The following is a 14,474-nucleotide window of genomic DNA, read 5'->3' as shown; positions in this document are numbered from 1 at the left end:
AATGGTCTTTCTTTTCAAATGTTCAATTAAATATTAATAATGAAGTTCAGAAATATATCAACCTAGCAAATATAATCAACCCCTAGCTAATCTTATCTACAAACAAAAAGTATAGTTGTATATTCCCACAAGCTATAACTTTCTTGGACTGTTATTTTTCAAATGTTTGGGTCATAAAGCACAGAAAATTATCCATCCAGTCTTTCATTGGTACTCTAGTAAATATGTGATGCAAGTCACCTCCATCTTTGGAAAAACCTCTTTTCTATTCCAGCCCATCCATCATTCCCACAGAATTCTCATTTAGCACCTAAAACCAAGCCCTCAACTTGAGGGGCCAGCTCTCATCCTACACTGTGGCAATGACTTCATTGGTTTTAGGTAACCTCTAGTTAACATCTCTTAGGAATGTACCTGTCCTTTTAATCTATATAATTTGTGAAGGATTAGGCTATTTCTTCAGGAAGTTAAACTGGTCTCTACTTAACTTTGGATTCAAAGAGTGAAAACAAGTATCTGAACCAATATACTCAGTTTTATAGATGATGAAAATGGGTCCATAGAGGCACCAGAAATTGATGTGGTCACATACCTAATTGGTGGCAGGTGTCATAAGAGTTCTCTCCAATATCAGATAAATTTGATTCAATTTAAATTATCCACAAGGACACGATATTCACAAGTGACTTAAGAAATGGATCAATGAAGAAAGTTTGTTCTGTTTCGAAACATTAAATAGCTGAGAAGTGAGTGGGAATTGGCACTGTCTCCTTCCCAGGTTGCTGACCACACTTCAATCCATAGCTTCTCCACAAACTATGAGCATGATTTTGCAAAAGTAGGGCCTGCAAACAAATTCTCAGGCGTGCATACCACTTACAACACAGTCTTTGTAATAACAGCCATCAACTCTGACAATGAATTGGCAATAACTAGGCCAACTACAAACTGTCTTATAATAATATCATTATCTGGCCCTGGCTGGTGTGGTTTAGTGGGTTGAGCACTGGTCTGTGAACTGAAAGGTCGCTGGTTCAATTCCCAGTCAGGGCACATGCCTGGGTTGTGGGCCATGTTCCCCAGTAGGGGGCATGTGAGAGGCAACCACACATTGATGTTTCTATTCCTATCTCCCTCCCTTTCCCTCTCTCTAGAAATGACTAAATAAAATCTTAAGAAGCAAAGACCTCAAAGCCCCAGGAAGAACCTTAAGGCAGGACAGTCACATTCAGCCAGATCCAGCAGGGGCTTTTACTAGCTTAGAGTCTGTATCTTGAATATATAAAAAGGAGCTGAATTATTTTATGATCCATTAATAGCAGAAGCACCAAGATAATAACAACAGCAATACTCACCCTAATTTAAGTTTATCTAGGTAGACCTATAATCTAAACCCTGGCTGTACATTAGAATTACCCGGAGAGCTTTAAAAAAAACTGCCCCAGCTTCAAGCCAAGACATTAGCAAATGAATCAGAATCTGTTGTCATGGGGCTCATTTTCCTTTTTTTTTTTAGATTTTATTTACTTATTTTTAGAGAAAGGGGAAGGAGGGGGAGGGGGAGGAAGAGTGGGAGAGAAACATCAATGTGTGGTTGCCTTTCGCACACTCCCAACTGCGGACCTGGCCCACAACCCAGGCACGTGCCCTGACAGAGAGTTGAACCATCAACCCTTTGGTTCACAGGCGGGTGCTCAATCCACTGAGCCACACCAGCCAGGGCAGGGGCTCATTTCTTAAGGCTCCTCAAATGATTCTGATGTACAGTGAAAATCAAGAACCATTAATCCAGAATCTTTCATACAAGAAATGCAAAACAAATGACCAAAGGTTAGTATATCACACAGGTCAAATAACAACAAATAAGAATACTATAGCAGTGTTATTATTTACTGACACTCTCAATTACATATAGAGAATTGCATTTCTGGAGAAAAAGGAAAATTCTTATTTAAACAACCCCTTGGTTCCTACCACAGCTCTTTACTGACTACTGGCCCTGCCAGAAATAAAATATAACTTCTTGACATGAGGAAGCATTTCAAAAAAAGATTACCATAAATTTGCCCACCCCTGCAAAAGTCCTATCGATCATCAAGACAGTTACAATGATGGTAGTCAAAGTGGAAAAGAAACTGAAATTCCTCAATCTAACTTTATTCTCTAGATCTCAGTAAAAGATCTAGTACATAAAGACCACAGAGGTTGAGAGAACATTTAGGGAAAGATACTTTCAAAGATTGTACTCCAGACAAAATACATCATTTTCCACTTACTCCTCAAAGCTTTAAGGCCAGTGACAAAGGAAAAGGTGAAACAATCTTCCCTAAAATTATTCTTGCTCTTTTCAGAACAAATTCAGCAAAACAAATACAACAGATTAAGTAAGCAAAACATTAAACTTCCCTCTCACCTCACATGTAAGGCCAAGCCATCCTGCAGGCCAGAGATCCCCACATCAGAGAGTGTATCCGAGCTGACAGAAGCTGGTGACAGAGAACCTTCCTTCTCCTCCAGTAGGTCCATCTTCACCAGGTTGCTGATCTCATCCTCTGAGTTATCTTCAGACACGGAACCAATTATGAATCGGGAGTGCTCATTCAGCTCCAAAGGTTTGGCCAAGTGGGATGGTTCATCCATTATTTCTTCAAAATAAGCTCTCAGAGCTATGGAGAGAATGAAGAATGAAAAACCAGGTTATGGATAATGACCTATGCCTGAGGATAGCAACAGGTTATACCTAATACATCACAGCTTGCATTTGGAGGCAAGGTAGAGTTTGAGAATTCGTGTCCTTGGCTATCCTGTTTCAGGGCCTTTGTGTTTCACAAAGAAGGAAGATCCAGATCGTGGTAACTCTACCTAAAAAATTAAAAATCACTTCCTATTCCTCAAAGAAATCTTGCCAAGAAACTTCAAGCCATTCCCAATCTCTTTACCAATTTCGTGATGTTCAAAAGGTAATTAGAAACCTTTCCAGTAGGTCCAAGCTGCTCGTTTTAATATTATAACTTCAGTTATTAGTATTGGTGAGAATGTGGTAAGAGTTTGGGAAGAGTCGTGCTCATTAAAAACTTGGTGTTTACAGTAAATTACATAACTAACATCTGGTTCCAAATACTGTACTGTGGGAAGCTATGAATTTTATGTAAGTACATTTATGTATAGATATATTCATGAAATATTTATATATGTATAAGTATATATATATATATATATACCATAAGATATACTATGTGTGTGTGTGTTGGTTTACTTTACAGCAAACTCCAAGATGAGTATTTTTTCATTTAAAAAAAAACACTTTACTTTTCCCCATGAGATTTTTCTTAAATATGTAATTCACCCCAAAAATGTCTGCTTTTAGCTCTAACGTGCTGACACAGATAGGAAGAAAGTGAATCTACTATTAAATTAAAATTGATAAATGTATTCTGTCATTCCAAAATTCCTACAAAAATTTTTTTAAACTACACAGCAACTGACTATTAAAAGCTTGTGGCCTAACCAACAATTTTAATTCAGGAAGTAATGATTTCTGATCTTTATTTTCAGGTGCTCTAAGACTTGATATATCAACACATAATAAGAAATTTATTAATAAATTTCATATGCTGTAAACCAGTTTGAGGTATAAAAGCGCAATGTTCTTTGACATCAAGATTTAGGAAAAAATGTTTAGGAATTACCACAAAACATGTTAAAATTACACATTAACCATTATTTTTTTATATTGTAATTTGCGAATCAGAGCTTATTCTTTTTTTTTTTTTTAAGATTTTCTTTACTTATTTTAGACAGAGGGGAAGGGATGGAGAAAGAAGGAGAGAAACATCAATGTGTGGTTGCTTCTCATATGCCCCTAACTAGGGACCTGGCTCCCAACTCAGGTACATACCCTGACCAGGAATTGAACAGGCGACCTTTTGGTTCGCAGGCTGGTGCTCAATCCACTGAGCCACACCAGCCAGGGCAGGGCTTATTCATTTACAAAGATAAAACAGTATTTGTAACTCTAGAACAGTGGTTCTCAAAATGTGGTTCCCTGGACCCAGAGCACTAGTACCTAGGGATCCATTAAAAGCACAACTTCTTGGACCCTACCACAGATCAACTAACTGTATCAGCATCTACAGGATGGGGCCCAATAATCTACACTTTACCAAGTCTTACTGAAGTTTGAGAACCATTGTGCTGAAAAAATAAAGTAGTAAGAGCAAATTTTCAAGAATGCTAAAAAATACCTACTGATATTTCTTAAAAGTGAGTTGCTCTGGCCAGGTAGCTCGGTTGGTTAGAATGTGGTCCTGATATGCCAAGGTTGGGAGTTCGATCCCCAGTCATAGCACATATAAGAATTAACCAACAGCTGCATAAATAAGTAGAAGAGCAAATCAATGTTTTGTTTTCTCTCCTTCCTTCCTCACTCTCTAAATCGGTATTTTAAAAAAGTGAGTTGGAGATTATTTAAACTAACTCTTATGCTTAAAACTAAAATCAAATATAACATATCAGGCAAACTTGACATCTAAATTTTCTATACATTTCTCCCTTAGAAAATTAGGTTTAATGTACCCAAATTTTACAAAGAGGTTTACTTCTACAACCATTAATAAAACTACATCATTTAAAAAGAGGGGGGCGGGGAAAGAAAGGAGAGTAAAAAGGGAGAGAAGGAGGAAGCAAGGGAGGGAGGAGTTCTAACAGACTGACCACTCCAAACACCAGAAGATGCAACAGCAAAAAGGCTACTTCTTTCACATTTTAGAGCAGTGCATAATCAAGTTTAAGAATAACACATCCATAAAAGTCCATTTCAGCTAACAGAAAATAATGGCTGCCTTCTTCACAAGAAAAATAAGTACAGTACTCAGGGCCACATTGTACCTTATAGTCTGACCAAACTTAGGTGATTACTAACATAAAATTCATGAGAAAGAAGCATTTCTCTGATGCCATGGGAGAAGAAAAAGAAAGGACTGACTAATAAATCAAAGGCTCCAAAAGGTCAACTTCAAACTTTTCTTTCCTAGCTAAGAAGAACATAAAGGCAGCCTTCCCTCTAGGGTTGCAAAGAATGGAAGCAGCTAAAGAGCCTGTCCACCAACCAGCAACTCTGCTGAATGGTATTCCCAGGCACACAAGCCTATAACCACCAGAAAAGAGAGGTCATGTATGGAAAATCACTGAGTAGCTGTCCAGACACTCTAGAAGGTACTCCACAGCTTGTCCCACTTCCTCTGATTCTAGTCCTGAATTAAAGAGAAAAGGTGGTGGAATACTACCCCTGTTGGTCTCATTCACTCAAGTCATCCCCCCGAACCTGCCTATATTCTTTTGTGGAAGGCAACTTTTAAGGTAAAAGCCTACAGTTCAGTATTTTAGCACATGAACATAAATTTCATCACACTGAAAACGTGAAGGAGCATTATTTGTAACTGACCTCTTATGAGTCTTACTGTCTGAGCAGATATCCACTTCCAAAAAGAACTAAAAAGAGAAAGGGAAAGAGAGTTGGAGTAATTTTTTTTAAAGAAATTCAAATTTGATCAATAACTGTTTTGCTCAGCATAAAACTAATAATGTTTGGAGTATGATTTTTCTGGTCAAATCTATTATTTAACTTGAAGCATAAAGTTCAGTTGTTTAACTATTTTTTTTAAATCTGCAAATCAAAAACATTGTACAAAGACTTTATTATTTATGAAAGTATGAAACAATAATCCAAGATTATGATATCCAGTTGCATACTTAGATGAACACATTCTAACCCTATGACTCCCAATATTTCCACAAAAAGGAGGCAGTGGGGAGAAGAAAACCACTAGCTTCTGTACAACTCAGGCAGGCAATGATGATGTTTCCAAACGGCTCTACCCAGCCACAAAGCCAGGGAGAAGATAGCTCTCCCATTATATTAAGTCCCTAAACTCTAAGGAACCAAGGAATCTTTAGCTACTTCCCAAATCCTAGGTTTCCTTCTAGGCCCAGCAATTTAAATGTATCCAAGGTAGAAATCCTCAGCTTTGAGTATTTATAACAATAAACTGTGGAGCTTTTAAAAAACATATATAGTAGGTCTAAACTCCACCCCAGATCTACTAAAGCAGAATTGCTGCTAGAGCCCTGGAGACGTGAGTATTAAGTTCCACAGTGGACTGACACAGTTCCCCTGGTCTAGGGTGGAGAAGAAAACAAGGAAACAACTTACTGCTCAGAGAGCAAAATTCAGAACTTTTAAGAGAAGACCCTGAATGAAAGTGACTTGATTGGGAACAGTGCAGGTATGTTAACTGGAAAATTAAGATTTGTGCAATTACATAGTTTGAGCTAATATTATTCCCCACAACTGTGGTAGAGAAGGTGGGACAGGGAGAGAAAAGAAAGGGAAAAAAAGCACAGTTGATCCTTGAATGCCATAGATTTGTTTTTTTCTTTAATTTTTATTGAATTTATTGGGGTGACACTGGCTAATAAAATTATATAGGTTTCAGGTGTACAATTCTATAATATATCATCTGTATATTGTATTGTGTTCAATACCCAAAGTCAAGTCTCCTCCATCACCAATTATCCCATTTACCCTCCTTCCCCTCACCCCCCCCTTTCCCTCTGGTAATCACCACACCTGTTGTCTGTCTATGAAGGTTTTTTTTGCTTACTCCTTTTACCTTTTTTACCCAAACCATCAATCCCCCTCCCCTCCGACAGTTGTCAGGCTGTTCTCTGTATCTATGATTTTGTTCCTATTTTGTTTGTTCATTAGATTCCACATATGAGTAAAATTAAATGGTATTTGTCTTTCTCTGACTGATTTATTTCACTTAGCATTAATCTCTCCAGGTACATCCATGCTGTTGCAAAAGGTAGTATTTCCTTCCTTTTTATTTCCAAGTAGTATTCCATTGTGTAAATGTACCAAAGCTTTTTTTATCCACACATATGCTGATGGACACTCGGGCAGCTTCCAAACTTTGGCTACTGTAAAAAACGCTTAAGTGAACATACAGGTGCATATATTCTTTCAAATTAGTGTTTTGAGTTTCTTCAGATATAGTCCCAGAAGTGAAATTGCTGGGTCATAGGCAGTTACATATTTAATTTTTTGAAGAAACTCCATACTGTTTCCATTGTGGCTACACAAATCTGCATTCCTACCAACAGTGAATAAGGATTCCCTTTTCTCCACATCCTCACCAACACTTTTTTGTTGATTTATTGATGATGGCCATTCTGACAGGTGTGAAGCGCTACCACACATTGTGATTTTAATTTGTATTTCTCTGATGATTAGTGATGTTGAGCATCTCAGCATGTATCTATTGGCCGTCTGTCAATCCTCTCTGGAGGAAGTGTCTATTTAGGTCCCTTGCCCACTTTTTAATTGGATTGTTTGGGGTTTTTCGGTGTTGAGTTGTGTAAGTTCTTTATAGATTTTAGGTATAACCCCTTATCAGGTGTATCACTGGCAAGTATGCTCTCCCATTCATGTTGTTGATGGTTTCCTTTGCTCTGCAAAAACTTTTTAGTTTGATGTAGTCCTATTTGTTTATTTTCCTTTTTGCTTCCCTTGCCTGAGGAAATATATGAGAAAAAACATTACTATGAGATTTTACTGCCTGTGTTTTCTTCCAGGAATTTTTTATTATATATTTTTAAGATTTTCTAAAATTTATTTATCCTTAGAGGGGAAGGGAAAGAGAGAGGGAGAGAAATATCAATGTATGGTTACCTCTCATGTGTCCCCTGCTGAGAACTGGCCTGCAACCCAGGCATGTGCCCTGACTGGGAATCAAACTGGCAACCCTCTGGTTTTCAGGCCTGCACTCAATCCACTGAGCCAATACCAGCCAAGGCAGGAATTTTATTTATTTATTTATTTATTTATTTATTTATTTTTACTGTTGTTCAATTACACTTGTCCCAATTTTCCCCCCATAGAGCTCCTCTGCCCCACCCACCCCCTTGCAGTTTCAAGTGTAATATTTAAGTCTTTAATCCATTTTGAATTTATTCTTGTGTATGGTATAAGAAGGTGGTCTAGTTTCATTTTTTTATGTGTAGCTGTCCAATTTTCCAAAACCATTTACTGAATGAACTATCTTTATGCCATTGTACTGTATGTTCTTACCTCCTTTGTCAAATTAATCGACCATAAAGGTGTGGGTTTATTTCTGGGCTCTCTAATCCATTCCATTGATCTACATGTCTGCTTTCATGCCAGTACCATGCTGTTCTGATTACTATGGCCTCCGATATTGTTCTTCTTTCTCAGGATTACTGTGGCTATTCAGGGTCTTTTGTGGTTCCCTATAAAGTTTTGGAATATTTGTTCTAGTCCTACAAAATACACCATTGGTATCTTTTTTCTTTTTTGGATTTTATTTATTTATTTTTAGAGAGAGGGGAAGGGAGGGAGAGAGAAAGGAAGTAATACATCAATGTGTGGTTGCCTCTAGTGCACCCCTTACTGGAGACCTGGCCCACAACCCAGGCATGTGCCCTGACTGGGAATCAAACTGGCAATGCTTTGGTTCACAGGCCCACGCTAAACCCACTGAGTTACACCAGCCAGAGCTCACCATTGGTATCTTGATAGGAATTGTGTTGAATCTATAGATTGCTTTGGGTAGTACAGACTTTTTAAAAAAAAATCCTCACCAGAGGATATGCTTATTGATTTCAGAGAGACAGGAAGGGAGAGGGAAGGAGGGGGAGGGATGAAAGAGAAACATTGATCAGTTGCCTCCCACATGTGGCCCAACTGGGGATCAAACCTGCAACCTTTTGTTGTATGACACAGTGCTCCAACCAACTGAGCTACCTGACCAGGGCAATATGGACATTTTAATGATGTTAATGTTTCCTCTATATGAATGAACATGGTATATGCTTCCACTTATTTGTGTCTTCTTCAATTTCTTTCTTCAGTATATTATAATTTTCTGAGTACAAGTCTTCTACCTCCTTGGTTAAATTTATTCCAAGGTATTTTTAATGTAATTATAAATGGCATTGTTTTCTTAGTTTCCCTTTCTAATAGTTCATTATTGGTGTATAAAAATGTAACTGATTTCTGGGTATTTATTTTGTATCCTGCTACTTTACTGAATTTACTTATCATTTCTAGCATTTTTTAGTGGAATCTTTAGGGTTCTCTCTATATATTATCATGTAATCTGAAAATAATGAGCCTTGCTTCTTTCTTTTCAATTTGGGATGCCTTTTATTTCTTCTTTTTGCCTGATTGCTGTGGCTAGGACTTCTAGTACTATGTTGAATAAGAATTGTAAAAGCAGACATTCCTGCCTAGCTCCTAATCTTAAGAAAAATGCTCTTAGTTTTTGCCCATGAACACCACGCATTTCAATGGCACAGGTCCACCTATGTGCAGATATTTTTTTCAGTGAATACTGTAAATGTATTTTCTCTAGCTTACTTTATTGTAAGAACATATAAATATGTGTTGACTGGTTATGTCATTGGTAACTTCTAGTCAACAGCAGGCCATCATTAGTTAAGTTTTGGGAGGTCAAATGGAATACATGGATTTGACTGCACAGGAGGTCGATACCCCTGACCCCCACATTGTTCAAGAGTCAACAGTAATTTGAATCAGATGAACCCAAAGATACAACGGAGCTGAGATCAAAGTCTAAGACCCAAGACCAAACTCTGACTCTGACAAGTACTGGCAGTAAAACCCTGGACAAGTTTCTGAGCCTCCTCATCTATGAGGACAAAGGGAGGATCATGGATACCTCATGAGACTGCTGTGAACACGGAGAGTATATATGTAAAAGGGCTTTGTAAACTATCATGCACTAGACCAGTGTTTTTCAAATTATGGGTTACCACCAAGCAGAATAGTAAGAAATCAATTTACTGGGTTCCAACCACCATTTTAAAACTGAAATATAATAGAGAATGTTAAAAGTACACCATGCTTTATAAGGATAAATACTGCTTTGTAAACATTTTTATCAGTTACATATATACAATGATATCAACATCTTATTGTGAGTTGTGTCAATTAATCCTCACTCTCCTGTTCACTTCACTTTATGGCCTCACCAGAGAGCAAGTACAGAGAATTAAGTACCTAAACAAATGGTTCATAAACTTTCTTAGGTCAAGGCACTATACAAAAATCTGATAAAAGCTATGGACCCTTTCATGACAAAAGTTTACCCTCACACAAAATTTTGTTTGCCTATGAGTATGAGATCCCTAAAGCCTTGCCATGAATTAGTTAAGACCTCTCTCTATCGAAAAAGGACGAAGAATGGAGTTGACCTTTGGGGAAGGCTTCTATAGCTGCTGTCTTATCACCTCCAAAACAAGGATTTATGAGAAATACTAGATCTGAATGGCTTTAAGAGTTTGAGATCATTTCCTTCAACAGTCAACTGGATATTTTCTGGTTTGTTTTTGGTTTTTTGTTTTATTTTTTAAATTTTTACTTATTTATTTTAGATAACGGAAGGGAGGGAGGAAGAAAGGGAGAGAAACATCAATGTGTGGTTGCCTCTCACACGCCCCCTACCTATGACCAGGCCAGCAACCCAGGCATGTGCCCTAGCCGGCAACCCTTTGGTTCACAGGCCAGCACTCAATCCACTGAGCCACACCAGACAACAGGAACAGTGCTGTTCCTGTTTTTGTTTGTTTGTTTGTTTGTTTGTTTGTTAGCAAAAATAAGATAGTATAATTATCTGTCCTATTCCTAATTTCTCAGCCTAGGAATAAGAATACATCCCAAGGATGAAGCTGGTGCACACTTCTGCATCTTTCAAGAAATTATTAAAGGAATCTTGCCAAACTTTTGGATAAAGATAATGGGTCAAATACATACCCACTTTGTTCCTACCTGAATTCTCATTAAAACCAAGTAAAGGAATTTTTTAAAGGCACATTCCACAAAAAGATCCCCCAAATATTCAGGGGAGACAACACTAAGATAATTTTCTTGGAAAGTAGATAGAAGAGTGATAATGACTATGCAAGCTTAGGAAAACTGAATCATGAGCCATCTGTGGTAAACTTAGAATCAGTACAATTTATATCACATAATCTCCAAGATGTCCTTGAAGTAGAAGTAAAAGACGAAGCTAAAATAAAGAGGACTGCTTGAAGTTCTGTTTCAGAAACTATCGGGGATGTCCAACCTGGACCCCTTGGGCCACATGCAGCCCAGACTGGCTTTGAATGTGTCCCAACACAAATATCGTGAATTTACTTAAAACCCTTTTTTTTTTTTTTTTTTTTTGCTCATCAGTTTTCTTTAGTGTTTGTGTATTTAATGTGTGGTCCAAGACAACTCTTCTTCCAGTGTGGCTCAGAGACACCAAAAGGTTGGATACCCCTGCTAGATTCTCTTCTGAGCCATTAAAGCCATTCTGTGATCCTGATAAAAGACTGAAAAGTTATTCTCTAAAGAATGTGAAACAAGATTTCTAGACTAGGGGATACCATTAACAGTACAGGAGGGGACACTATATTGAAAATGAAGAAACTGAGTAAACACATTGAGTACGACCTCCCAGGCTTCTCTACCCAATTTTCATCCTCGGACATGGGGGATGGGGGTAGGGGGCATGGGAAGAACTGTAGGATCCTTCTTTGCAGAATGTAAACAACCCAAGAGAAAAAAACAGCAAGTACTAATGCTGAAGTTCCCTAATTAAGATACCAAGGCCCTGAATAAAGCCCTGGCTAGTGTAGCTCAGTGGATTGAGTGCAGGCTTGTGAACTACAGGGTCACTGGTTCTATTCCCAGTCAGGCCACATGCCTGGGTGGTGGGCCAGGTCCCCAGTTAGGGAAACATGAGGGGCAAATACACCTGATGTTTCTCCCTCTCTTTCTCCTTCTCCTCTCTCTAATAAATAAATAAAATCTTTAAAAAAAAGATACCAAATACCCATAGAGTGAAATTAATAGTCAATAAACTCCATTCACATTCTCATAATGAGACAGTGTTTCAATCTTCTCTCTTAAATTCAAGCTGACAATGAGGGATTACTAGATATCTGAGGAAAAATCTACAATACAGAAGAATTTTTTTTTAATTACCTCTGGAAAAATGCAATTTGAAGAGATTACACAGAACGAGAAAACATTAGAAATTGAGGTGAAGGAGCAACCTTACTCCTGTGGCATTTTTCCCCAAAACCCAGTAACTCTACCATAATCATTAAAAAACAGCATACAAATTTAAATTAAGGCATGTTCTACAAAATACTTAAACAGCTTCTTAAAAACTGTCAAGATCATTTTCTTTTAAAAAAGAAATGAACAAAAAGGTCAAATAAGGAACTATCACAAATCAGGGAGACTACAGAGATATGACCACTAAATGCAATGTAATATTCTAAATTAGACCTGGTAACAGAAAAAAATCACATCAGTAAACAAAAAACTAGGGAAATCTGAGTAATGCCTACAGTTTAGTTAATAGTATTAAGCCAATATCAATTTCTTAGTTTTTACAAAGGTAGTATGGCTATGTAAAATATTAACATTAAGGAAGCTTGGTGTTGGGCAGCGATTTTCTACCTTTTTTCATCTCATACCGCACATAAACTAATTACTAAAATTCTGCGGTAAACCAATAAAAATACTTTTTTGCCAAACTAACAAAAGAAAGTAGGTACAATTTTGATTCATTCACACCAGATAGCTACTGTTGTCATTTTTTATTTGACAATCTAAGAAAAAAGAGGCCAGTGCTCCTAACTTGTCAGGTATTACATTTTTTAAAATTCTTGTGGCACACCAGAGTGCCATAGCACATGAGTCAAAAAATCACTGTGTTAAGTAGGAAAAAGAAAAGGTAAAAAACAGTATGTACAGTACACACAATTTGTATAGAAAACTGGCAAAGTGGGGAGAGAATATATGAGCATTTGTTTGACTATGAATAAAATCTCTAATAATTATTTTTAAATCAATAAATTTAAATTAATATCTGATCATTACTGTTAAGAAATTATAATAAGATATTAATAACACTGCTTGTCTCTGGTGAAGGGAACTGGATGGCTGTAAGACAAAGCTAGGACAAAAATGTCACTATAATGCTTTTGTCATATTTGCTTCTCTCTCTCATGTTTAAAATTTTAAACTATGTGCATGTATTACTTATGCATCAGCAACTGAAGATTTTAAATAAGTTCAATAAAAAGCTTTACGCAATTAATGCCAACTCTCTGATCCTTTATCTCACATCTGCCTGAGCATTTAAGCAGACAACTAGCATGTCATTCACTTATTTACTAATATGTGTAGTGTAATTGACTCTGTTATCTCTTCAATGAAGCTGAGAAAAGTTATTATCTCCTCCAACTGTTTTAAATCTACCACCCCAACACCTAACAATGCAGTATAAAGGCTAGGAATTCTAGTAAACATTCGAGTTACAAAACTAGGAGACATGAACCACAGGTTTATTTCAAATATTATTCCCTAGAAACATTTAAAGGCCTCCAGGTAAAAAGCCATTTTGTGAATTCAAAAAGCTTTGGAGAGATTGAGAAAAAAGAAAAAAAGACTCATGGACATGGACGACAGTGCAGGGATTGCTGGGGGCAAAGGGATATAAGGAAACTAAATGCTAATGGAAAAAATACAATAAAGCTTATACCAAAAGAAAATAAAGAAAAAATTTTTTTAAATAAGCTTTGGGATTATGAATCAATTTCCCCTCATAATCTTTCATAGAACAGCATTTAGAAAAAGCTGGAGCCATGAGTCAGGTGTCAGCTACTTTCCAAAGAGACACAAGGACTAAATCAATTTCTTCTTTGAAGGCACATTGGTTTTTTATTGTTTGTTTTATTTTTGCCCCTTAGTTTTCTAGATGTGTTAAGGCATTGTACTTTACATTACCTGGCAGAGATATGGAGCTGGAGAAATTTACAAGTTACAGCAAAAATTCCTAATCCTCTTGGAGTTGCAACATCTGGTGCCATTTTAGGGAGACAGCCTTACACTGAAAATAATGACGAACTCACAAAAATTAGCTGCCCCATGATGTGTTAGATCAGATGATGAACTGCCTTTAAATGGAAGTTTTCAACAGGAGTATAGATAAAATATTCTCACATTAAATGGAAAATTGGACTATAAAATTCCTAAGGTACATTCCAATACTAAAAGTTCAATTAAGTTCTTGAATTTTATAAGATGGAATCCAACGGAAATTAACCAGCTTGCCTTGTCGGGGCCAGGAATAACACTAAATGGTGACATACAAAATACAAACCAGCTATCTATCCTCTTGGTGCTAATCTACTGATATTACTCTTATTAAACTTGAAAACTAATGAAGCTCCTACCAACCGACTATCCCCTCAATTTGGTACGTGTGTAAATACGTACATAAACATGTGCACCAACTTTTACGACTAAGGACAGATTTGAAAGCTTTCTATAAGAACTCCACAAACTCATTCAGAATTTTCAAAATTTGTGT

At 37.0% G+C, this 14,474-nt stretch overlaps 1 protein-coding gene across 8 annotated transcripts in view; it reads right to left on the bottom strand.

Annotated features, from left to right (window-relative positions):
- ACACA (acetyl-CoA carboxylase alpha) overlaps window positions 1-14,474 on the bottom strand; it is a 278,851-nt gene that overhangs the window by 220,876 nt on the left and 43,501 nt on the right. For 4 of the 8 annotated variants that reach the window (XM_053654891.1, XM_053654894.1, XM_053654876.1 and 1 more), the window contains 2 exons: window positions 5,444-5,490; window positions 2,414-2,666 (listed from right to left, as the gene is read on the bottom strand). In XM_053654891.1, the coding sequence (XP_053510866.1) occupies window positions 2,414-2,640 (227 nt within the window). In that variant the 5' untranslated portion in view covers window positions 2,641-2,666; window positions 5,444-5,490. Of the gene's footprint in view, window positions 1-2,413; window positions 2,667-4,248; window positions 4,357-5,443; window positions 5,491-14,474 lie in introns of those variants that run through there. The other 4 variants (XM_053654887.1, XM_053654879.1, XM_053654882.1 and 1 more) reach the window with 2 other exon arrangements.

This window comes from Artibeus jamaicensis, unplaced genomic scaffold (assembly GCF_021234435.1).
Source record: "Artibeus jamaicensis isolate MK-2021 breed Jamaican fruit bat unplaced genomic scaffold, CSHL_Jam_final contig_1998, whole genome shotgun sequence".
Lineage (NCBI taxonomy): Eukaryota > Metazoa > Chordata > Mammalia > Chiroptera > Phyllostomidae > Artibeus > Artibeus jamaicensis.
This window is presented reverse-complemented; position numbering and strand designations above follow the sequence as displayed.